The sequence below is a fragment of the Equus caballus genome, chromosome 19, assembly GCF_041296265.1.
Source record: "Equus caballus isolate H_3958 breed thoroughbred chromosome 19, TB-T2T, whole genome shotgun sequence".
Lineage (NCBI taxonomy): Eukaryota > Metazoa > Chordata > Mammalia > Perissodactyla > Equidae > Equus > Equus caballus.
In genome coordinates this window covers 34,401,216-34,426,640 of record NC_091702.1, presented here as the reverse complement: position 1 = coordinate 34,426,640, position 25,425 = coordinate 34,401,216, and the positions used below count along the sequence as shown (strand labels likewise).

Sequence of the window (25,425 nt, the reverse complement as noted above, 5' to 3'; positions counted from 1 at the left end):
ATAATGATACCTATCTTGTTATGAAGATGATGGATGTTAAAGTGCCTGGAACACAATTTAAGCTCAGACATTGTTGGGGTTTTTTTAATTCTCCTCACCTTTAATCCTATTTTATGCTAGAGTACGCCAGTCAAATTCCTGATTTCAAAGTTCTCATCTTTAACATGACCTTCTACCTGCATTATCACTGAGAAAGAGCAGAGCTCCTGCCAAACTCCAGCCCAGCCTTTGTCCTAGAAGATTAAACTTATACCATCAATTGTACCTACTGTCTCTTTTCCCAGACTTTCCAGATTCCAAGGACGGAGGCTGGGTGTTATTCATCTTTGTGTCCCCAGTGCCTGACCCAGTGTAGTTAGTCATAAAAAGGTTGTTGGATAAACGAGAGGTATTTGAGCATTGGTTCTTGTTCGTTTTTTTAACACCAATAAAAATAGTGACAGATAGTCTCCTGTATTTATATTTCACTTTGGCTTGCAAATATTTTTGCATATATTAACTTAATGTAACCCTAACCAGAAACCCTTAAGTAAGGTTATACTCACTCCCTCCATATTCCTATTTCATATTTTGGGAAAAACAGAGGTCCAGAGAAGGGATAAGACTTACACAATTTACATCCAGGGATGGCATCAGAATCAAGTCCATGTTTCCTAGACTAGCCCCAAGTGCTAATGTCCAATTAAAAATTTACTGCAGGTCCTACCATGTGTATTGTACAAGCCAGGCACTCAGAAAATGGGAAGGTTTATGACCCAGTCCAAGGAAAGACTCCGCATATACTTGTTGAAATCCTGCCCCTCCTGCAAGGCCTACCTCAAGAGCCATCTCCTTTCTGGAGCCTCTGGTGGCCCCTCTGGAAGGGAGTCCAGCCTCTGAATTCCAAGAGCACTTAATTTTCCCTTCTGTCTTGACAGGACACTGATTGTGGGTTGCCCTGTTTCATAGGCCCATGTGTCTTTGTCATGTCTTTCTCCTACCAGTACCTGGAAAGTGAGGAGGACATGTTCTTCATCTTTGTGTCCCCTTCAAAGCCTAACATCCTACCTGGCTCACATTGTTCTACAGAAATGTTTGTTGCAGGGAGGGAGAGAGGGGGAAGGGATCTTGCCTGTGGTCTGCCAGCACTGTGGGCAGTAGATTCTGGAGCTGGATAGGAATAGGAATTTAGTGAAAAATCTTGGGAAAAAAATAGTTTTATAAAGAGTTATATGTGAGAATTTCGTTTCAAGGAACCGTTAGAAACTCATTTGATAAGTAAGATGTGCTGGCTGTCTTCAAATAAGTAATTCAAATATAGCTTAGAGAACTTGTAGTTGAGAGTCAGTGCAGAGAAAGGGACTAAACATTGAACTAGAAGTTAGAAGACCCAGGTTTTCCCACCACCAACCTTGTAACAGTGGTTGAGTCATTGAACTTCTCCACGCCTCCATTTCAACCCTTACAAAATGGAAACAATTATAGTCTCTCTCCCTCAGCACCACTTTGAGGGTTAAATGAGATCCTCCACATAGAGCACTTTGCAGAGTGCCTGGAACATGGTGAGTACTTGATCAATAGTAATCGGAGTTATCATTAGGCGATAATGGAAGGTATCTAGTATGTGATAAGAAATGGGCCAAATTTAGAATTTCTCTCTCTTGACTTCTGCTTCAGGAATTGTCTTTGGTCTAGATTATCTTTAAGTTACCTGTGGCTCTAACAACCTGTAATTCTAGAGTTATTTGTTGGCACTGTGCTTAAGCGTGTTTGGTTGTTGCTACCTGAGCTGGTTATCCAGTGAAGCAAGATGGATATAAAGGATGCCAGTCTTGAATCCAGGTCAAGCACCAGTGGCATGACACAAAGCTGGGTCAGTCCCCGTGAGGTTGGGGAGCAAAGCCTGGGGAAGCTTGGCCATTGTTTCTCTCTGGGCCCACCCTAGATATGAATGCAGGGACATCCTACACATTTTCTCAAACTCTTCACTGAGCCTCATACGTGCCCCCACCCAGCCTTCAGCCTTGAGCCAGCAGCAGCCTTGAGGCTGTGTCACCACACCTGGCTCCTCTGGCTATCTGATACTAAAGTAACATTGCTCTCAGAGATTTCTTAGTCAATCTCATTTGACTACGGGATGTCCTAGACAGAATTCTAACAGAGAGGGCAAAATCTCCCCAGGCTTTCACCAGGTAATTATTTTTGCAATTCCTGGTAAACAAAGACAGGGAAGACAGACACCGTTGGTAGAATCTACACTTTGAGTCAATTTCCCAGCAGTGGGGACAGCCTTTCTGTCATTTATTTAACACACACTTACAAGCATCTACAAAGTGCCAGGCACCAGGGAAAAATGATGAGCAAAAACATAGTTCTACAGTTATTAGAGAGTGCAGGAGCCAGCCATCAATAAAATAATCCCACAGATATGGATGTAATTAGGATCCGTGGTAAGTGTTGAGAAGGAGAGTCGCATGACTACTCAGGACCCCAACAAGGCCAGCTGGCCAGTGTGTAGCTCACAGGTATGCCTCTCCAGCCTTGTTACTCCAGCCAGCTGAGCAGGCACTCACATAGGCACCCTCCTGGCAAGGGCATACAGTCATCCAATCTGCCGACAGATGCCGAGGTCTTGACTGGGAAGGGGAAAACCCTCCCACTCCAAGGTGAGTTGACTCCAGTACTTTTCAGGCACGCGTGGTTCAATCTACCTGTGCACTGTGCCCATGTGGGTTTTCACTAATTGCATGGACCATACCCTAAGTCCCAAAGCAAGGGAATGGGACGCCCCCAAGGCATCTCAGACTCACATTCCTGGTAGGGAGCTAGAGCTCAGATGAACACAAAAAACAATTGTGAGCATGTGAGTTCTTTACGTCTTAGGAATTTCTTTTCACTTGTATGAAACCATAAAAGAAAGTGGCCTGTTGGGTTCAGGAGCTGTCCAGGGTTGTAGGTTTCCACTCTTCCCATTGGGTGGAGATCTGACCAGAAAGATGGTCATGGTGAGCAATAGTCAGCCACTTACCACTTATTCAGGTTGAGAGAAAATAGAAATGTTCCTAAAAGGTGTGCGTTTCACAGAGGTCTCTGACCAAGGTCTCTCCTGGGGCCTGAGATAGAGCAAGGTAAGTGACCCCTAAAGAGCCTGGGAGGACTTGGTGAGGGGGTGCACTGGGACTTCCCTCAGCGCTGGGAAGTAACCATGGCAACATACATGTCATTCATCTTCAATGGTTGCAAGGCTACAGAGAGACTCTGCTTTGCTTTTCACAGGAAATCACAGCTTTTTCATTCAGTCCTTCAAGCACCCACGTTGGAATCAACATGCCCCAAATGAGGCATTATCTTCCCCCTCTTTACACATCCTCTCCCCTCTCCTAAAGCTCGCTGCCCCCCCACACCCCCCGCACACACACACATTCCCTGCCTTGTAAATGGCATCACCTGTTGCCCAAGCTAGAGATCCAGAGTCGTGCATTTCCCCTCACTGCTGGCTCGCACAACTCTCCCATAATTATTTATTCACATGGTCTCTCCACCCAACTGTGAGCTCCTCAGGGAGTCCCAGATGTCATAGTCCCTTCTATATCCCTGTGCCTGGCACAGTCTCTGAGACTCAAAAGGGCTTATTAATATTGGTTGACCAAAAGCACCCAGAGTCTGGGGCACGTCGAGCAGTGAGTTAAGCAATGGTGTCTGAGTTGCTCTCTCAGCAAAATGGAATTTGTGTGTGTGATGCTGATGCGCCATGTTCCAGGGCCCCTGTGCCAACATCAGCCTGTACAAGAGTCTGGGAGGTCCGCCTCCTGTCCTCTCCAGAGCCCTTGTCTATTCCCAGCTGACTCTGTGTCGGCAGTCACTCTCGTGACATCTGGCAGGGCTGCCTGCTGGACTCTGCAGGTTAGGTCAGGTATGTTTCTGCAGCTTCCAAAGGAAGGCCACAGAACCTGGTTCTCAGATGCCTGTTTCTATAGAAACTGTGTTTTCTATGTAGTGTTGAAGAGAGTCACAGGTCTCTTACAGATTTGGAGATCATTTTGTCCTCTAGATAAGGAAAGTGAGAACCAGCAAGGTGAAGATGCTTGCCCTTGGTCAAACCCGGACAGAAACACAGGTTTTTTAGCTCACACAGGCCAGCCCTCAGTCCACTAGAGCAGGGGTTGGCAAACTTTCTCTGTAAAGGGCCACATTTTAACTATTAAAAGTAGTTAGGCTTTTGGGGCCATACAGTTTCTGGTGCAACTACTCAACTTTGTCCCCTTAGTGTGAAAGCAGCCATAGCCAATACACAAACAATTGGCCATGGCTGTGTCCCAGTGCGACTTTAGTCACACAAACAAGCAACAGGCTGGATTTAGCCCTAGAGCCGTGGTATGCCCATCTCTGTACCAGAACTTCATGTGGTCCACAGCCAGCAGCAAGGGCGTCACCTGAAAGTGTCAGAAATGCAGACTCTCAAGTCCCAGGCCAGATCTGCTGACACCGAATCTGCATTTCAACAAGATCTCCTGGTGATCACATACATCCTAAAGTTTGAGAAGTGCTGCATTGTTGGGCCGGGCTGCTCCCCCTAAGAATGCCAAGAGGAAACTTTATAGATTAGAAAAATGAGGCCCAGGGAGATGAACTGACCTGACCAAGGTCACATGAATTGGTGGATCTGGGGCTAGAGTCCGGGTCCTACTATTTCAAATACGGAATTCTTTCTACATGTAGCAGAGTACCACTCCAGCCTCCCCATCTCTGGCTGTCCCTGACCTACTCAAATTCACTGGAAATTCAAGCAAAGCAATCCTTCAGCTGACTTCTGAATTGGAGAGGACTCTGATTCCAACTGTTTCTCTCCCCTGGCCCCTCCCACCAAGGCCTGGGAGGAGCTGGCGAGGTGGAATTGTGCCCCTGGAGGCTGCTCGGCATCTGCAGAGAGGAAACTTGCTCACACAGGTTCAAGCTGGAGTTAAACTCTAACTGAATTCCTGCCTTAGGAGATTTGCTATTCAAAATAGAACCACAGAGCCAAGGAACCTTTCATATTTCACATAGGGAAGAAACTTCCAGATTGGCTCTTTGGCAGGCCTAGACATCTTAGATTTTTCCCTCTTCTGCTTACCCTATCTTAGCCCACACACCAGCCCCTGTTGCCCTGTGGCAGCTCTTCAGCCATTTAAAATCAGGTGCCTCCTAAGACCCCAACCCCCAGCAAAACTCCATGCTGGCCACACACTCTGCACAGCCCGAATGTTGGTGTTCTTGATCTGTTCCTAATTTGTGCAAGAAGTGTTTCATCTTCTTAATTAATCACTAAGTATGTATTGGGCTGTTATTTACTGAGCACTTATGGGTGAAGCCTGTTGTGCATTTAGTTATTTAATCCATTTTATGGCTGAAGCCACTGAGGCTAATGGGGTTAAGTGACTGGCCCCAGAACACAGACAATACATGATAGAGCCTGGATTCAAACCTGCCTTCAAGTACCTACAGTGCTCCAGGTGCTGTAGAGGATGCAAGCAAGAGCGTGACGTGGTCCAACCCTCCAGTTGGTCACAGTCAACATATAAGAAATATATGGAAAACAGTCATGTTAACACTGGCATTGTAGGCAAGCCCCATGGAGTGGCAGAGACAGCATAACATAGGAGAGTGGGAGGCCAGAAAAGGAGGGGTAGCTGCCCAGCACTCTGCCATGCACCTACTTGGTGATCGATAAATATCTGATGAATGAATGAATGACGAGATAGAATGTGTGTCTGCTAATACTTGAAGCTGGTAAGGATTTGAAAAGACAGTCAATGAGAGAAGGGGAACATGGGCCAGAGAACTAGGCAAAGGGAAGATGGGAAAGATGGAGACCCTTGAGTACTGTGCCATGGAGCTGGTACATGATCCTTTGCATAACAGGAAGAGATGAAGGTTTTCATCCAGGAGCAGTAGGATGTGAGAGTTGTATGCAGTTTGGATTAGAGGAAAGGGAGAGGAACTGGCAGCAAGGAGACCAGTTAGGAGACTAATGCCGAAGGCAGGCTTATCACTCTAAGGCCTTCAGTTGGGAGTCAGTGTCCCAAAAGCCAACAGGAAGTGGGGACAGACAAAGGGGGCGCTGACACATAGGTGACCCTCCCTCCCCACAAACCACTCAACAGGATCCCAGCTTCTTCTACGCACAAGCTCAGCCTTCTCCTGTCTGCCTCCACACCCAAGCCCCTCCCCATCACCAGTGGCTTCTGTTGGCAGAATGGACGCCTTAAGCAGGGACCTAAGTCTTTTCCATCTCCAGCATGCTGCCGGCACCCATCTCTTCCCATTTTCAGGCCAATTCATCCAACACTTGTTAAGCACCTACTTGAATTTAGCACTAGATGCTAGAAATATTTTACATTCATTATCTCATTTTAATCCCCTACAGCACCCCTGAGAGACACTTTATAATTAGAAAAATGAGGCCCGGGGAGGTTAATTGACCTGTCCAAGGCCACACTAATTGGTGGATCTGGGACTAGAGCCAAGTCCTAGTGTTCCAAACATGGCTTTCTTTCCATACACACCACAATACCCTCCCCCACCTGCCCATTTCTGGCCAATCCTGACCCAACAACCAGAAAAAGCCCCTCTCGATGTCATTTCTCCTCTAGTTTTGCCTTTCTGGAGCAGGAGTAGGTGTGTGTGTGTATCTCGGAGCTGTGATTAGGTTGGTCGGGTTAGATGTCTGCAGTGTACCTTGTGTGTGTCATTTGTGGGGATCAGATTTGAGATGAACTGGAAAATCTCACCACTAATTGATTTATTTTATTACCTACGCTGTACCTGGAATTGAAGGTTCTTGAGCTCAGTGGGCAAAGTAATGCTGGAGAATACACCAACTAGCTGCACAGTGTGAGGAGGGGCGAGGACTGCTGCCAATCTGCTCCTGGCCGAGACGGTCAGGAAGTCCAGCCTCTCCCTTTGTTGGAAGAGTTCAAACAGACCTAAGCATAGAATGTCCCCACGCCCCGTCAGGGAACCCAGAGGCCCTGAGGAGGGAAGATACTTGCCCAAGGTCATACAACTAGACAACCAGAGCAGAGACAGATAACCCGGCCCCTGCCTGCTGGGCTGACACACTCCCTCCCTCTCTGACCCTGCGGTCACTCTCCCCCTCAGAAAACGTGGCTCCCGGGCTGCTTCTCCTTCCTACCCTTTTCCATCTGGGTTATCCAGAGCCGAAGACCACCGCTCTATCCTTCTGGCCGCTTTTATGCCGTGATGGGGCTTTACAGACTCCTAGGAGTAGAAGAAACCTGTGAGGCAGTGTAATGAGGGCAGGACACAAAGGAAACTCCTCTCAGAGGGAGTGCCCCGCTGGACCAGGCTTTCCTGGCTGAAAGATCCTACTCTCTCTCTCTCCCTTGTTGCTCAGCTCAGGAACAAGTGAAGGCAACCTGGATCCTCGTGGGATTGTGCCTCACACACACACACACACACACAGGCACACAAATGCAAGGAAAGGAAAAGAACCAAAGGAACTCATTTCCAGATAAAAAGCTGAGTGTCCTCTCTGTTTTAGAGTAAAAGAAGTATGAATAGGGATGCTTCACTTGCCAGGAGGGGCAGTCATCCTAAAATCTCAAAGTCACAGCATCTCTGCCCTTCAGAGCATCTCTGCTCTTCTCTTCCTCAGCACTCTATTCTTCTTCATCACTGCTCCTCCTTCTTTTCCTGCCCACACACCTCTCCCCGCTCCTCCTCTCCCTCCTCTTCCTCCTCCTGCACTCCCTTCTCTGGTTACATTGATTACCATTTGCAGAAGGCCATGAACTTACTCACTATGTAGCATAGACCGAATTCCTGAGGACACCCTTTCTAAGGAAACAAAACCACAGGAGCGGCCGCTGTTCCTCGAGGGCCTCCTGTGTGCCCTCCATGCAGGGCACTCGGCCTCACTTCTGAACCTCACAGCAGCCCTGCCAGTGAGTTATAGCTTCATTTTCAGGATAAAAGACAGACTCAGAAAAGCTAAGTGACTTCTCCCAAGATAATAAAACTATTGAGTTCCAAGCACTAGGATTCCCAAGTCTGTCCAAAGCCCATGCTCTGCGCTTCACAGCTTGTCCCAGGAGCACATTCTTTATGCCGGGTTTACAGAACACCAGGGAATGAGCCCTCCTGCCTATGGGCTGGTTTGCCAGCCAGGGCCCTCTGCCTCTATCCCATGTCTGAGCCAGGATCTCTAGGGAAAGCGTTGGTCAAAGATTATTCTTCAGGTTAGTTATGTTGGGATACCTGAGGGCCTGGTGCTATGAGAGGCCAGGTGGGAAGATGGGGGATGGAGATCCTGTTTGCCCATTTACAGCCTTCCTTCCTTACTCGCCCTTTTGTGTCCAAGGAAACCCCAAAGCCCCTCCTCTGCAGAAAAGCAGGCAACAGTCTTTTGGGATTCTCTCAGTCTCCGCACCCCCAGGCTGTTTTCAGGCTACCGTGCTTCTAAGCAGGTTTCGAAGCTCTGTAGCTGGGAGCTGTCTTTGATCTGCAGACCAGACCCTGTGGGAAGCTTAGGTGGGCTGATCAGTGCCCAGCTTTGTTGGGCTCTGGGTGCCTGAGCCACCAAGGGCACCTGGCCCATCTCCATGGAAATTTGGAGGCAGGCAAGGAGCCCAAGGTAAGTCCTGCCGCAGCCTTGGCAGCTGAGCCTGAGAGAGGCCCGCCAGCTACCATTCACCTGTCTAGACTGTAGAGCCTGAACCTGGCCCCACCACAAAGCAGAGCTGGGCTTGTATCCTTTCTTTCTGAGGAGAGTCAGAAGGTCCCACACCCCCACTGCTTGTCAGCTTCTCGGGAGCACAGTGATAAGGGACATTTCTAATTACTGTTTACAGACCACCTTCCCATTCTTTCTTTGTACTCAAAATAACCCATGAAGCAGGTTCTATTATTATCCCTGTTATGGGCAGGGACATAGAGGAAATTTTGTCCCCTCCCCCCCCTTCAAAAATTCATACGTTGAAGCCCTAATCCCCAGGACCTCAGAACATGACTGTATTTGGAAATAAGGCCTTTAAGGAGGTGACTAAGATAAAATGAGGCAGTTAAGGTGGCCCCTAAGCCAATCTGATTGGTGTCCTTATAAGAAGAGGAAATTTGGACACACAGAGAGAGACATCAGGGATGCACACGCTCAGAGGCAAGGCCATATGAAGAGGCGGCAGGGAAGTGGCCATCTATAAACCAAGGAGAGAGGCCTCAGAGGAAGCCAGCCCTGCCTGCACCTTGATCTTGGCAATCCAGCCTCCAGCACTGTGAGAAAATAAATTTGCATTGTGTAAGCCACCCAGCCGGTAGGATTTTGTTAAGAAAGGCCTAGCAAACTAACAGACCCGGGGAAGACAAATAACCTGCCTGACATGGACACAGCGATTAGGCTGTTAGCCCCAAACTCAAGAACTTGTGCAGAATTTCTCAGCTTTTTCCTTGAACTCTGTGACTCCATATTTGTCTGTCAGAGGCCATTTATGAAGCAGTGACAAATGCCTCTTCACAGTTTTAATTAATCAGACATATATCCCTGCCAGTAAGAGCTTCAGATCAGCATTAGCTAACTAGTGTTACCCACTGAACTGATAGGATTCCAGCCCAAAGAAATGACACCTGACATCTCGGTTCACCTCTGCTGCTGTAACCCAGGGAAAGGAACAGTGCCCATAGCTTTTATCATATTACACGGATGCCGTAATGTATGGGGCAGGCTTCCTCACCACTGTGGTGAGATGGTTGGGAAACCGTCTGGGTGCCATCACATAGTCAGGATTTCAGCACCTGCACTGAGGGTTGATTGATTCCCTGGGCTGGCCCCTTGCAGCCCCCGGACCTAACCCCTGGAGTGCTGATGGCAGGGGAAGACAGAGTGGGAATGGGGTTGAGGATAGCAAGGCATCCTGTCAGGCTGAGGATCTCCCATGCTTTCCCAGGGCCCCGCAAGTAAGGAGCCCAAACCATGACACCCATTTATCCTGAGTTCCCTTTGCATCATAAATGACTAAATTTTCATTAATATGAACCAGCAGCCAGGATGAGAGTGAACGTAAAAATTATGCATTAAGGGAGAGAGGCAAAAACCAGACTGGGTCATTATTATCTATTATATGCACATTAAATGAGTTAATTCATGGAAAACCTGTTACCCAGTTCAATCTAGGCAAGTAATTATTATTATTACTGATCATTATCTTTTTTCCTCTTCCAGGCCAAACCTATCAAAGTCTTTGGCACTAAAACATGTATCTTATTCAGTTTATTCAGCAAACAGTTATTGGGAGCCTTCTATATGCCAAGGGCCAACCTAGTTGCTAGGGATGCAAAGATAAACAAAACAAGAACACAACCCCGCCTTCAGTTCTCTGTGGAGTTGGGAGAGTGATGTGCACAGAAACAGTTGTTGCGTGAGATGCACAGGCTGAGCACAGGAGAAGGAAGAAGCATGGGGCCTGGGGTACCCCGGGAGTGGAAAGAGGAGTTCCCCAGGCAGAGGGATACCTGTGCTGGGAACAGGGTTAGAAAGCAAAGAATCTTGCACGCCTGGCCAAGGAACTAAGACGTTGTCCCTTGGGCTTTCAGAGCCAACAAATGGTCTGAAGAGGGGAGTGACAGGTCAGATATGCCCCTTAAATACGAGTGTTCTGCCAGCCTTTATCAATCCCTCCTCCCAACAGCAGGCAAGACTAAGGAAAGAAAGCAAAATAGGGCTGTGAGATCAGAGAAGCAGGAAAAGGCGCAGAGTTGGGGAAGAGATTAAAGGAGCGGAAAACAGACGGAGCAGGATGCCCACTTAATCTAAAGCTCATCTGGATTTGCAGCCTCTGTGTGGAGGTGTGAAACTATGAGGAACATTAAAGATTTTGAAAAATGTTTTAGCCCAAATGTTATGGCTTGAGGACTCTTGTACACAGCTCTGAGAAAGTAGATGGACTGTTGGGAGTTGCGAGGGTGAATGTGGCAGAAAAGCAAAGTGAAACTAGCATATTTTTGGTGCCCACTCTGTGCCAGGCTCTTTCATGTACAACTCTGCCCTTTAATCTCATAGCCACGCTGAGGTCAGTGTTATTATTCCTAACTCTTAATAATCAAGTGAAGAAGCTCTAGATCAAAGCAATGAGGAAGTAACTTGTTTATATTCTTCTTCACTCAAACTCCTGCAGGTGTTTTGGGCAGTTTTATTGCCTAAGGCTCAAATTCTCAAACTTGAGTGTGCCTCAGAATCTTCCCGAAGGCTTGTTAGAACACAGACTGCTGGGCCCAACCCCCAGAGTTTCTGACTCAGTAGGTCTGGGTGGGGCGTGAGTATCTGTGTTTCTAACAAATTCCCGAGTGATGCTGATGCTACTGCTCCAAGACCATACTTTGAGACCCATTGGCCTATGGGGATGATCTACCCAATAATCTAGCCCAGCATTTCCCAAACTCTGCTGCATTTTGGAATCACTTGAGAATCTTTAAAAACAAATACTGATGCCTAGCTCCCAGGCCCTCACATTCTGATTTAACTCGTATAGGTGCATCCTGGGCATCATTATTTTTTTAAAAAAGAAAAAAAAAAAAAACTCCCCAGGTAATTCTAACACGCAGCAAAGTTTAGAAACCACTGGCCTAGCCTCACTTCTCCTGGACTCTAATCTTTATCACCACCCTCTACTTCAGCTGCCCACGCAGGGGCCACCAGTGGAACTGGCCATCCACCAGCACTGCTCGCAGCACTTCTTTCCAACCCACTTTCTCCCACTGTCTCAGAACATGTCCTTCTGAAGTCATCAAGTCTCTTACTTGTCTTCTCTCTTTTCATCCAGTCCTCCACCTCCTTCCCTATTCAACCCAGACCCTGTGGTACAGTAATTACTACAGCCGCCTCTTGCCCGCAGCCCATAGATCAACCCCCCTGTTCTTTCTTTGACGATCTCTACCTGGGAAAGTTGGAGGAGGAGTATCTAAATCAAACTACAGGCATGGAAGTCCAGGGAGTCTTCTTGAAATTGACGACACTTGAGCTGAGTTTTGACTGACAAGTAAAAATGGAAGAGGGCTTTTCAAGCAGGGTTACAGCATATACAGAGGCACTAAGGAAGGAAATAGTAGGGTTTACCTTGGGAACCACATGTTGTGTATGTTTGGAGCAGGTACATGGTCCTACAGTGTCAGGAAATAAGCTGCAAAGGTGGCCTCTTGCCAAATGGGGATGGTCCTTGGGCATCAAGCCTGGAGTTTACATCATCTTTACAAATATGAAGGGCAGTTGATAGGTTTTTAAATGCCTTTTAAATTCTAACATTAATATCTACTTATAGAAAATATGAAACAGCTAGAAAAACGTAAAGTAGAAAATAACAATCACCTTTAATCTAATTACCCAGAACTCACCACTATTAAGATTTTAGGGGAATTTGGCCTTTTCTTCTAAACATATTCTTACACGGTTGAGGGCATGCTGTATAAGTAAGTTTATATCCATCCTTCACATTTAACATTATAACGTCTACATATTTAATGTTTTTGAAATTTTGTAAATGTTTTAATAGAGCATAAAATTCTATCATATGGATGCCATATAATTTATTGAGCTATTCTCATACAGGTGGAAATGGGGGAGGGGGAGATTTTACTATTATAAATGATGCCACAGTGTTCATGTTTGTATGAACTTAGATTCTGTCACTGATTTCTTGTGATCGATACCAAGGAAGAAGTTAATGTATCAACAGTATGAAAGTTTAGACTCTTATTGTCAAATTTCTTTCCACAAAGTTTTCTGCCAGTTTACCTTCTCATCATAAGTGTGAGAGAATGTACATTCATCTTCTCTTCCCAGCACTTGGTGTTATGATGGGTGCCACTGAAGGATTTTTGGTATGGGGATGACATGAGCAGATCTGTGTATTTATAAAATTGCGTAGTGGAGGCTAACCTGAGCGGGCCAAATTGGAACTGCTCTTGTCCTCGCTGTTCCTCCTTTGCTTCCACATTCTCCTTTTTCCATTTTCCCATTCTTCATCTTTTTTCTTTCTTGAAGAGCGTGTATTAAGTGTTCGCTGCACCCGCAGCACAGCACAAGACTTTGTTACCAAGAGCAGTGCTGAAAGCCTTAGCTCTGTTGTGCCCAGCCCAGAAACCCTCTTTTAATAGTTCTGTCAAGAAAGAGTCTCTGGACAGTAATTCTCCTTAAGGAGAAATATTTTTTGTATTTCCCAATGAAGTCGCCAAGTGGATTTATTGCTAAATTAATTTCTTTCTGCATCCTGTGACTATCCAGCCCTACACATGATCATCCCTGTCTCTTGAATTTCCTTCCTCCTTCTTCTTAACCCAGCAAATTACCTTGGCATTCATCCTTCAAGACATTCCTTAAATGTCTGTGACACCTTCCTTCCATACCTTGCCTAGTTAGAATCAGTTACTCAAGCTTTCTTGTTCTTGTAGTTCAAATACAGCATTTTTCTATACCTAACTCTGTTTCTCCCTCTTGCCCAAGAGTCCTTCAAGAGTATAATATTTTGTATCCACAGTTTTTAACACAGTGTCTGGCACTTTTTGGCTACTAAGTAACTGTTGAATGAGTCAATGAATGAATTCCTGTTTGCGAAGGTGCATAGACATTCCATCTTAAATACTGAGTTGACTAGTGTAAAGACAATATGGAGCTAACATGAATTGCCAAAACCAAACTCTAAATTATTGGTACCTAAGGTAAAACAGACACCTGGTATACCAGATGTCCTGATCCTGGATTCTAAGTTCTGAACAGTAATTGTTTTGTGTGCCTAGACATTGACTTACACTCTGTTCTGTTTCATTTTAACTCCAGATTTAACAAATTCCCAAAGTATGTTCCAAAGAAAACCACCATGGACTGTTTATAGGTATCACACAAAAGAAGTCTTGTGGTCCAATAAGTTTGGGAAACAAAGTTAAAAAGATTTCTTTACATCAGGACTTCCTGGTAGGCATTCTAGGAAGTTGAAAGAAAGATCAGTTAGGCAATGGTAGGGCAACAGAAGAGCAGTCAAGTCTTCCCTCAGTGGAAGACAAGAGTCATCCTAGCCTCTTTATGCCGGGGAAGATTCAGAATACAAATTAAAAGGCACAATGGTAAAAAGTATGCCAAGATCCTAGCCCCTTCCCCTACATTTATCTCCTCTATCCCACGTTTGTGTGAGCTGCTGCCCCCCCCCCACCCCCCCCACCCACCATGCGGTTGAGATCAGCCTTCATTTACTTCTTTTCTAGAGCCAGGAAGCAAGGTAATGTGTGGGAAGTGATAGCTGCAAGGTAATGTGTGGGAAGTGATAACAACTTTAGAGTTAAAGCCATTCAACAGGAAAATCTGTTAAAAGACCAAGACATTGTAAAAGCTGAAACCCTTGAGTCTGTTAAGTCCCCTGCTTCTCAGAACATTTTGTTACCAGGGAATGTTTCAAGGAGGGAAAACATTGAAGTATCGCAGCACTATCATACCAAAGCCTGGTACAAAGAGCACCCTTTTATAAGACATCTGTCTCTCTGCCACAGGAGAAACTTCTAAAAAGTTCTGCTTCTCTTTTCTCCTCCTTTCTTCTACTCCAATATAACTTCCCCCGCCCTCCTCACCCCTAGACACACTCTATCCATTTCTCTCCTCCCTTCTCCTTCTCGTCCCCCCCCCTCTTTCTCTCGCCCCCTCCCCTCCTTCTCCTCCTCCTCCCACTCCTCTCCTTCTTATTCTTTTCTCCCTTGCTCTCTCTCTCTCATTCATAACCCACGTTGATTTCACAGACTGTTAAAAGGGCACAGTAAGGTGAGACTACCAAGGGTGATTCAACATTCTTTGGTAAGAAGGAAACTAATTAAGTGACTAGAGGTTTAGACATTTGTTGTTTATTGGACCAAACTCGTTAAGAGAGCCTGGAGCATTCTCCTAAACAAACTTTGCCCTTCCATGGCTTCTTGTTCCAAATCCAAATGAGATGGAGAGTTTAAGGAGACAATATCTTTTCACAGATGTGAAGAAAGGAGTGTCAGAGAAGGAGAATGGGAGTGTCGATAGATGTAGAGGGGAAAAGCTATGTCCCTGTCACAGAAAGACTAATGCAATTTGCGAATCTGGCAGCTGACTCCATCAGCGGTCATCGGTAGGTTAGACTGTAGCAATGTTGACACACATTTGTGGTCAGCCCAATGGCTTGTTTAGCTGTCTTCATTAGAAATACATCCATCGAGAGCATGTTTTTTAAACAATAGTTAGTCTTCTAAACAAAAAAGTATAGACAAACCCAAATATCTCCTCGCCAATCTTAACTAACACTATTACCGTATACTAGGAGGCACCTTAGAACACAGAAGCCCTCTGATAAATAAACAAAAGCATTTACATAGACACAATTTTCTAATGTGTGGATATTAAAGGGTGTTAGTGATTAGCCACAACCCATGAGAAAAGTGCCTTTGCCTTAATAGGCAAAGGAATAGAAGCTTTTTAAAAATCTACCTTTTAATCTTGCTTCTGTTTTAAATAAATAAAAGTTGTGTTGTAAAAGTGAGTCTTGGGCCCAACCTCAAACCTTAATCCTGCCATTGCTTTCACAAGAAATGGGGCAGGCACGATCCAAGCCTTAGAAACTCAAAACAAAAGGGACCTCTTCTAGGTGCTGAATCAGAAGCCACTGCCACTGTGGGAGGCCATCAATCCTATGTGATTCTGAGCCTGAGACTCGTATTTTCTGCCCCTCTTTTAATACTGTGGACCCAGAATAATCTGGCATAGGTGAAATATTCTTTTCCTTGGCTCAGATGAGGCACCTGGTGTCCTGAAAGAGGTCACTGATTTCCCCAAGGATGTCCAAGGAGCTTGGCTCACCACTGGTTTACCACAAGCCAAATTTGAGGTTAATTAACTATCAGTCATCATCAGTGGGGCCAAGATGTTATTCAGACATTCAGAGAAGAGAAACTTGATCCAGCTATGAATAATAACCTTCATCAACATTCCTTCCTATCCTAATCCCAAACCAATGTGTCTTTAGCTGCACTGGGGGTTTGAAAATTATTTCAGAAATATTTGCTTCATCATTTATGTTATTCTGCATTTGAAGAGGTTTCTTGATTTGCGAACCTATTCATTGGATGCATATTAATGCTCTGGATCAAAACCTTATTTCACTAGAACTGGGTTTCTCTTCATGAGAAGGTACATTTATTGACCTTTGAGGAAATTCCCTACTTGGAATAAGAATGAAAATTCTGTCTGGTGGGAGATGAAGGGATGTTAACAGATCTGGGTTGGCCATCTAAGGACCAGACCTTCTGGCCAGAACCAGGCTCAGGAACAGAGAGATGTGTGTGCACTGCTTTTGCTTGTCTGTCTCTGCAGACCTCAGTGACCAGCTACTTGAAGTGGTGGGGCTCGAAGGAGCCATGGAGATGGGGCAGATCTACACTGGCCTGAAGAGTGCGGGCAAGAGGCTGGCCCAGTGCTCTTCTGTCACTATCAGGTATGCTTCCTCATTACCCAGCAGCCTCAGACTCTCCACACCTCCCTTAATATTCTTACAGACAACAACTAGGAAGCCATCTTTGGATTTCAGTGCAGGAAGAGGGGGATAGAAGCTTGACACCATTTATAAACAATGTCTTTGGAGATCGTTTCCCAAACTGGATATAATGGAGCCATCCAGGACATCAACTAGAGGGTCCACTGCAACCAGTTTGCTGTTCTCTTAGAATGAATTGGTGAAAGTCTCTAAGCAGGAGTACAAGATTATGAGGTCCAGAGGACTGGAGGTCCAACTCCTTGCCTTTTTTATCTTTACAAATTAGAATGTTAAATGTATACCAGAGGACACACTCTGACAAAACCCCAGTTCTCTGCTCTGTTCTGCTCTTTCTTGGATAGTGGCCTTAGAAATACTATTTCCTATATGCCTTTGTAGAGGTAAACCATCAACATCAACAAACCTGTCCCAATTGACTAAGAAGATGATGATTTTTTAGGGGGTGGACCACACAGGTCAGCCACTAAAGGCTCCTGGAAGAGACGAAGTCGAATGGAGGGATGCTCTGGTCTTCTCCACCCGATTATTTCAGAAGTCTGTACTCCTTTCCTTTTTCAATTCAATTTCTACAGATCAAATCTATTAGTGTGCCTTAGGAATCTCCTAGAGGGGACCACAACATGCAGGTTTCCCAAAGTTATTTGACCACAGAACCCTTTTCTCCCAGAACCTCTTGAGCAAGTGTCCTCAGAGCACATTCAGGGAAACACTGCTCTTGGCGCTGCTCTGCATCCCTCAGAAAGGTCCCCAGAGCTGGTTCCTTGATGTCTCTTGCTGAAGGTCTATCCCACCAACCCCTTTTCTTCGTTCCCTCTCTGTGTCTTCTCTGTCTCTTCTATTACTCCCCAAAGCTTTGCTCCTCCTTCTCTCTGGGCTGTTGTGCCGGGGCTTCTGTTTTCCAGATTAATCTCTGTACTTCCTTTGCTGTGCATTCTCTGTGTCTCTAACACTGAGTAGATCCAGTCTGTTAGCACATCCAAGTCATAACTTATATAGACCACAGAGAACATAACATCTTGATCCCAGAGGAATCAAAAAAGCCATGTATAAGAAGGAGGACTTTCTCTTCATATTCAGTAGACCTATTTCTAGATAGAAACAGAAGGGGTGAGCCAGGAGCCCCATCCTCCTGGGCATTTCCCAGATACTCTCCTAAGCCCCAAGAACCAAAATGCCACTCTCTCCTCTCAGTGTTTGTTTTATTATTAAGCTTATTGTTTTTATTATTAAATATCCTCAGGGTCAGTCACAGAATCATCAACATCAAACACAGCTTGCCTCCCTCATTTTATAATTTGAAAAACAGGGCAGATGCCAAACCCAGTGAGGGCTTCCTGGCCAGTGGGTGGCAACTGTTCCCTGCTCACCCAGACCAGAGGCCTCCTACAAGGACCTGCCTTTTCTCCCAAAGGCGATGTAGTACAAATTCACAACTCTTCTACAGAAGGAAGTCAGAAGACCTCATTCCTTTCTTTTTTAGAATCTGTATGCCAGAGAAGCCTTATCCCAAGCAAGAAAACAACACTTTCTTCTCTCTTCTCTTACTCATGGGGACAGAATTCCTGAGGATCCCATTTCCCAGCTAAGCCAGGTCCACAGTCCATGCAACCATAGAGTGTACTGTTGTTCAAGAGATAAAAGAGGGGATGTTAGGGTGGAGGCAAGGCAAGACACACTCAGACCTGAGCTGTACCTTGTATAGATTGGAGACGTTACCTCATTGACGTGACGCAACCTCTCACTCAACAGAAAAACCAGGCCTTTTCCCGTTTCATAATCCTTCCCATTTCATAGTGGAGTTTTTGGCATGATCCGCAGGCCCTTTGGCTAATTGTTTGACTGAGGGTCTGCTAAGTGGTGTCATACTTGTTGGCCACTGTTTTCTAGACTTCTATGAACTTCACTGCTCACCCAAGGCAGCATTTCTCAAAGTAAAGTCTAAGGACCAAAGCAACAGAATCACCCATAGTGCTTATTAAAATGCAGTCCCCTGGGCCTATAAGCTACCAAGTCAGAATCCCTGAGATGGGCTCAGAAATCTGTTTTTAACAAGCCCCCTAGAAGAGTCTTAGAGAACCACCCCTAGGTAGGAAGATAGGTCTTCCCATTTCTGTTTCCCTGTTGGGAACAACTCTGATTCTCTGACTCCAAGAAGCTCACTGTGTTCTCTCGGTTCTGGGGGTTCCAGGACGAACAAGCTGCTGCCGATGCAAGTGGATGGAGAGCCCTGGATGCAGCCACCATGCACGGTGAGTTTTGCCAATCTTTGAGCTGAGGACAAGAAGCTTTACTTTTGGCTCCTTTTGGGCACTGACTTCATATGAAATCACTGAATCTTAGAGCTGCAGGGACTTTGGGAGATCATCTAGTGCAGCCTCTCTTCCATTTCGTTCATCCATCCATTCATTTACCTGCTAAGCTTTTATTGAATACCTGCCATGTGCCGGGCCCTGGGAGGCACCAGTTCCAAAACTGAATGACAGATAGACCTGTCTTCAAAGAGCCCACAGTTCTAGTTGGAGAATTCTGAGACTTCATCTACAGTATCTTTGAGAGTCCCAGGGCTCTCAAGTGGCAGGGATCTTGCCACCCCAAGAGGAAGTGTTGTTCTGATGAACAAGCCTAATTGTTAGAAAGTGTTTCCTTATGTTGAAGCCAAATCTTCACACTTACCCCAGAACTTCCACCCAGTGGCGGTGACCCCCCCTGGAGTACCTGGGAGAGAATTGCCAGAGTGCACAGACACAATTCACCACAGATGTACCCACAGCCCTGAGGACCTACCTGAATACTCCACTGAAAGGGTAACCACACAAGTTATCTGTTTTGTTTATGGCATTATCACCCAGCACCAGCACTGTGCCTGGTTTGTAACAGCTACACAGTAATATTTGTTGAACAATGAGTAAAGGATGGAACCAATGAACAGACAAAAATAAAGGGAACATCTCCATGCCCTGACTCACCATAGCTATGTGAGCTCTCCATTTAGCACTGCTCCAGGAGCCAGGCATCCTTCCTTCTCAGTTCCTTCTCAGAAACCCAGCTGAAAACTCTGGTGAAGAGACACCGCTGTCCTGGTGTTCAGGGCCCAGGGTACTCACTGGGATATTACATTAGCACTATCCCCAATACCATCGTGAATGTGCAAATCTCAAAAGACAAAAGTAGTGTTTCTAAGCTTCCTCGCTCTGGTGGAATATTCAGATATCTCAATGGCCTGCTATTTTGAGCCCTTCAGAACATCAAGTTTTCTTCTGCTAAAGAAAGGTTTTCACACGATTTCTACTGGGCCTGAATTATAGGTGTATTTCTATAACTCTTTGTTCCATGTAACTTCTACAAATTATAAAACGTCACTTCCACAAATATAAAACTTCTACAGATTATAAAATTATAATAAAAAATATAAACCTTCTACAAATTACATAGATTATAAAACAAGTTACAGAGACAAAAACTCTAGAGATGGCATCTTCTATAAAGGGTATCAAAAGTAGAAATTTTTCTGCAAAGTCTTACCTCAATCTTCTGGCTTCTTTGAAAACTAAAAAAAAAGAGAAAACACACTATAGCAAAAACTAATAAAACCTTACCACCTTGTTAGAATGAGGAAGGATGGAAGAAATTTCTACCACTTCTTTCATTTTTTTTTTTTTTTCAAAGATTGGCACCTGAGCTAACAACTGTTGTCAATCTTTTTTTATTCTTTTCTGCTTTTTCTCCCCAAATCCCCCCAGTATATAGTTGTATATTTTAGTTGTGAGTCCTTGTGGTTGTGGCATGTGGGACACCCCCTCAACGTGGCTTGATGAGCGGTGCCATGCCCGTGCCCAGGATCCGAACCAGTGAAACCCTGGGCCACTGAAGCAGAGCTCGCGAACTTAACCATTCGGCCACGGGGCCGGCCCCTACCACTTATTTCAATGGAGCTGAACTGAGAAACATCTATCCAAGCTCCTCCTGTCTCCTAAAAAAAGGACTGGAAGAAATCAAACCTTCTCTCCCTGGTTCAGTGATATCTGGAAACCAGATTGCCATTCCTCTGCATACAAGCCCTGGTTTTTGAAATAGCTGAATACTACTCCTGTCCCCACCCCCATCCTCTGTCCTGCCTCCCTTCAGAGATTACAAGTCACTATGACAAAATTTGCGATCCAATGATTTGATTGTATATGGTCCATGGAAACCGTATGGAAAGATGTCAGTCTGCTCGGGCCGCCATAACATAATACCACAGACTGGATGGCTTAAACAACAGAAATGTATTTTCTCACAGTTCTGGAGGCTGGAAGTCCAAGACCAAGGTGCTGGCAGGGTTGCTTTCTGGCAAGGCCTTTCTTCCTTACTTACAGACAGCCACCTTCTCACTACGTCTGCACATGGCTTTTCCTCTGTGCATGAGCACTCCTGGTTGCTCTTCTTAGAAGGACATCAGTCCAGTTGGACTAGGGCTCCATACTTACGACCTCACTTAACCTTAATTACTTCCATAAAGGCCTATTTCCAGATGCAATCACATTGGGGGTTGGGGCTTCAACATATTAATTTGGGGGAAACACAATTCAGTCCACAACGGAAGGTCAAAGAAAGTCATTCTTAAACTTGCAAGAGTTGAAACAAAAGTACCCTGGTTGAAGCATTTTCCTAAAGGTGCACACCAACTCAGAAGTGATTCAGAATTAAAGACTTAATGACGGGACATCATAGAAACTTTGGTTAAAATCGAAACCAGTTAAATTAGAAGGAAGTAAAACACAAATAGTTAAATATGGTTGACTAAATGCAAATGACAAAAATCACTCTTTGAATGAGAAGATATATAATGTAAACATTAATAACCTGGATCCCCAACCAAAGGTTATATTACCAAGGCTGAGAACATGTGGGAGACATTGCTGAAGGAATAGTAAAAATATGCTAAATATTTCATTGTTTCTCCTCACTTTGATAATTAAAAAATATAAATCGGAAGAAAATTTTAATAACTAGGTAATCACTGGTGAAACTAAAAACAAGGCACACACCTTTCAAATCTGGGAGAATTTAAAATTTGTTTAATGTAGCACAAGCCAGAAAGCAAATAAACAAACATGTAAAAAATTTTTGAAACAAGATGAAAGACGTTAAGAGTAAGATTGATAATAATGACAAAAAACATAAATGTGTTAAAATCTCCTATAAAAGAACAGTACTCTCATGTTGGATTAAAAATTAAAATCCAGTGACATGCTTCTTGTAAGAGATACACCTAAAACAAAGGTGTGTAAATAAACAGGTGTATATGTAAACAGGTGTTTAAAACAAAAGGACATATGTATCTTTTAGTTTATTCTTTATCAAGCATAGAGAAATTAAAAGTAAGAAATGATATTGTTAACTATATTAATTTTAGGCAAATTAACCTTCCAACATGCCAAAGCATAAAGTGGAATAAAGAAGGTCATTTTTTATTTGGTAAAAAGTACACTCAGAGCCAGCCTTAATGGCCTAGCAGTTAAAGTTCCGTGCTCTCCGCTTCAGTGGCTGGGGTTCATTTCTTGGTCGTGGAACCACACCACTCGTCTGTCAGTAGCCATGCTGTGGCAGTGGCTCATATAGAAGAACTGGAAGGACTTACATCTAGAGTATACAACTATGTATTGGGGCTTGGGGGAGGGAAAGAAAAAGAGAGGAAGATTGGCAACAGATGTTAGCCCAGGAAGAATCTTCCCCAGCAAAAAAAAAAAAAAGTACGCACAATTATGAGGTGTAATAGTCATAAAATTTTAGTATCTAATAACAGAATCACAATATGTACCATGAGAAACAGCATCAATACATATTCTGAGAAAAAAAATAGATATATAAGAAGTTGACAAAAAGACAACTATTGAGAGGCTTTAAAATATTTGTTTCAGGGGCTGGCCCTGGTAGCATAGTGGTTCAGTTTGGCACCCTCTGCTTCAGTGGTCCTGGTTCTCGGACTTGGATCCTGGGTGCGGACCTAGACCACTTGTCAAGCCATGCTGTGGCGTGACCCATATACAAAATAGAGGAAAATTGGCACAGATGTTAGCTCAGGGCTAATCTTCCTCAAGGAAAAAGAGGAAGATTGGCAGCGGATGTTAACTCAGGGCCAATCTTCCTCATCAAAAGAAAATAATATGGGGCCGGCCCAGTGGTGCAGCAGTTAAGTGCACACGTTCTGCTTTGGCAGCCTGGGGTTCGCCAGTTCAGATCCCAGGTGTGGACATGGAAGTCTTATCCAGTGTAGTATCTCTGAAGCAGAAAAGAAATATAACTATTTGCAAAAGAGTCAAAACTGTCATTATTTGCAGATAATGTGATTATGTACATAGAAAGCTAATATAACCAACTGAAAAAATCTCATAGATTAAATTACTTCGGTGAAGCCCTACAGAAAGATAAACAGGCAAAAGCTAATAGCTTTTCTATATACCAGCAATGACCAATCAGAAGAATATAATACAAAAAAGTTAAAATATCACAATAGCGACAAACAAAAACTAAATCCTAAACTGAATGGTGAAAAATAGGTGAAGTCTGTAAGACTTAACCAATATAAAAAAAAGAAGACTTGAATTTAGAAACATCCATATTTCTAAATAGGGATCCCAAAAGAAATCCCAATGTAATTGTTTTTTTAACTCGACAAAACACTTCAATAGCTAAGGCATTTTATGGAAGAACTATGAGGAAAGACTTCCCACAGATATTAAAATAATTATAAAGCCACAATAATTGGCAGAATATTGGATAGATAAATCAATTGTACAAAAGAGAGCCCTAAGAAACCCTAGTACACATAAAAACTAATGAAGAAAAAAGAAAGATCATAAACTAATTTGAAAGGAATGGACTGTTTAACATATGGTATCCTGGAAGCTGCCTGTTTGGGAAAATGTCGTTATATACCAACCTCTCACCTCAAACTACACTCCAAAAACAAAAACAAAAAAACTCCAATTCAATTAAATAATTGTTACTAGTAGGGGGAAAAATAAATGACTATAATCACACTGTGAGCATGGGCTTTCTAAGGAAAAAGTGACATATTTGACTATTAACACATTTTAAATGCTACAAGTCAAGAATCAATATAAATATTTGAAAGGCTAAGGACAAGATGTTTGCAGTAGTGATCTCAAAGAGCAGGTTAATTCGCATAACGTATACAGAGCTGTTAGAAACCAGCAAGAGAAAATACTAACAATGCAGTAGTACACAGACAATTCAAGGAAGAAATGCCATGGACTAATAAAGCTGTGAAATAATATTTAATATCACAAGTTAAGAAAAAAGTAGGGGGGAGAATTTCAAATTAATATAGTGATAAGTCCATGCCACGTTTCACTTATCAAATTAGCACACTTTGTTTTTCTTTTTAAGATAACATTCATTGCTGTCAAGTGTGTGGTGAGGCCAGCACTCCCAGTGATGCAAGAGCATAAACTGGTACAGCTGTTCTGGAAAGCATTTGGAGCCATGTATCAAGAAGAACCTTACAAATATTAATATACATTGATCCAGTTCATTTTCTTTGACCCTTAAAATTTTGTTCATTGTACTTCTAAAAATTTATTTTAAGTAAAATACAGATTATCAGTAATACAGACAGAGACTGATGTATAAGAATGTCAATTTCTATATTATTGATAATAGAAAAAAGTGGGGGAAAAAGCTCAACATTTAGGGAAAAGGTTAAATAAGGTATGTGTAATTCATCAAATGGAATAATTTTCAGCTATTGAAAATCATATTTAATTACATCAGAAATGCTTATAAAATAATGTTAAATGAAAACAGGAGATTAAGAAGGTGATTTCAATTTTATTAAAAACATATAAGCATAGAAACAAACTGAAAAAATGTATACCAAAAAGTTACCAACAGTTACCTCTAGGTAATTTTTAAATTTTTCCATATTTCCTAAATTCTCAAAAATGAACATATATTTGTTTATACATATAAATATATGTATATAAAGTATATATTATTAAGAAAACTTGCCTTGTGCTTGCAGTACTGTAAGATGACCTCTTATGCTTCACCGCCACAGTTAGGTGGCATAATTTGAGCCTTAAAATTGAGAATCTTCTTCTCCCAGAGTAAGATAAGAGTAGGATCTCAAAGTTGAAAGGGATTCTAGTTATCTAGTGATTCCCAAACCTGAGTATGGATCCAAATAACCTGGAGGACTTTTAAAACACAGATTGCTGGGTTTCTGATTCAGTAGGTCTGGATACCTGAGTATTTGCATTTCTGACATGCTTCCAGGAGATGCTATGCTGCTGGTCTAGGGACCACACTTGGAGAACCAATAATCTAGTCAAACTTCCCAATTTATCAATAAATCCCACATTTCTCCTCTACCCCTAGCAAAACCCGATTGTCCAGCTACATTTGAAATCCTCTGATGGCGGGAAACACTCTCATGAAGCAGAGCATCCTAAAACCTTGGAGAACCCAGAAGTAGCTAAGACCTGAAGGACAGCACAAGCCCCCTCCCTTCTCCCCTAGCTCACTTTAAGCAGGACTATTTCCTTAACTTTTTAAAATATCGCAGAGACTGCTTGAGACTTTTCAGGTTTGTCCCTTTCTGTTTATCTCCAGCTGAAATTAGGGCGGACTCAGCACTCCCCGAATGATTTGGGAAGGGTCCACACTTAGTTATCGGCCATTTTGCTGGGCATAATCTGAATCATTTGCCCTGAGAGGATAATGTTCAGGAAGGAGTCCCTCAGTTTATTGCTTCTCTTAAAGTAATAAAAATGTGTTGGTTTTTGGGAAAGGGCTCCCCAAAACAAAGTCAACCCCTCGCACTAGTGAAATTTTACAATATACTCCATTTTAAAGGAGAAATTATATGCTGCGGTACTTTTGTGAATTTTGAGCTATC

General features: G+C 43.7%; 1 protein-coding gene across 7 annotated transcripts in view; it reads left to right on the top strand.

The window, feature by feature from the left end:
* The window catches only part of DGKG (diacylglycerol kinase gamma), a 236,116-nt gene that overhangs the window by 194,319 nt on the left and 16,372 nt on the right, over positions 1-25,425 (top strand). For all 7 annotated transcript variants that reach the window (XM_070242677.1, XM_070242678.1, XM_023623474.2 and 4 more), the window contains 2 exons: positions 16,343-16,463; positions 18,712-18,772. In XM_070242677.1, the coding sequence (XP_070098778.1) occupies positions 16,343-16,463; positions 18,712-18,772 (182 nt within the window). The remainder of the gene's footprint in view (positions 1-16,342; positions 16,464-18,711; positions 18,773-25,425) is intronic.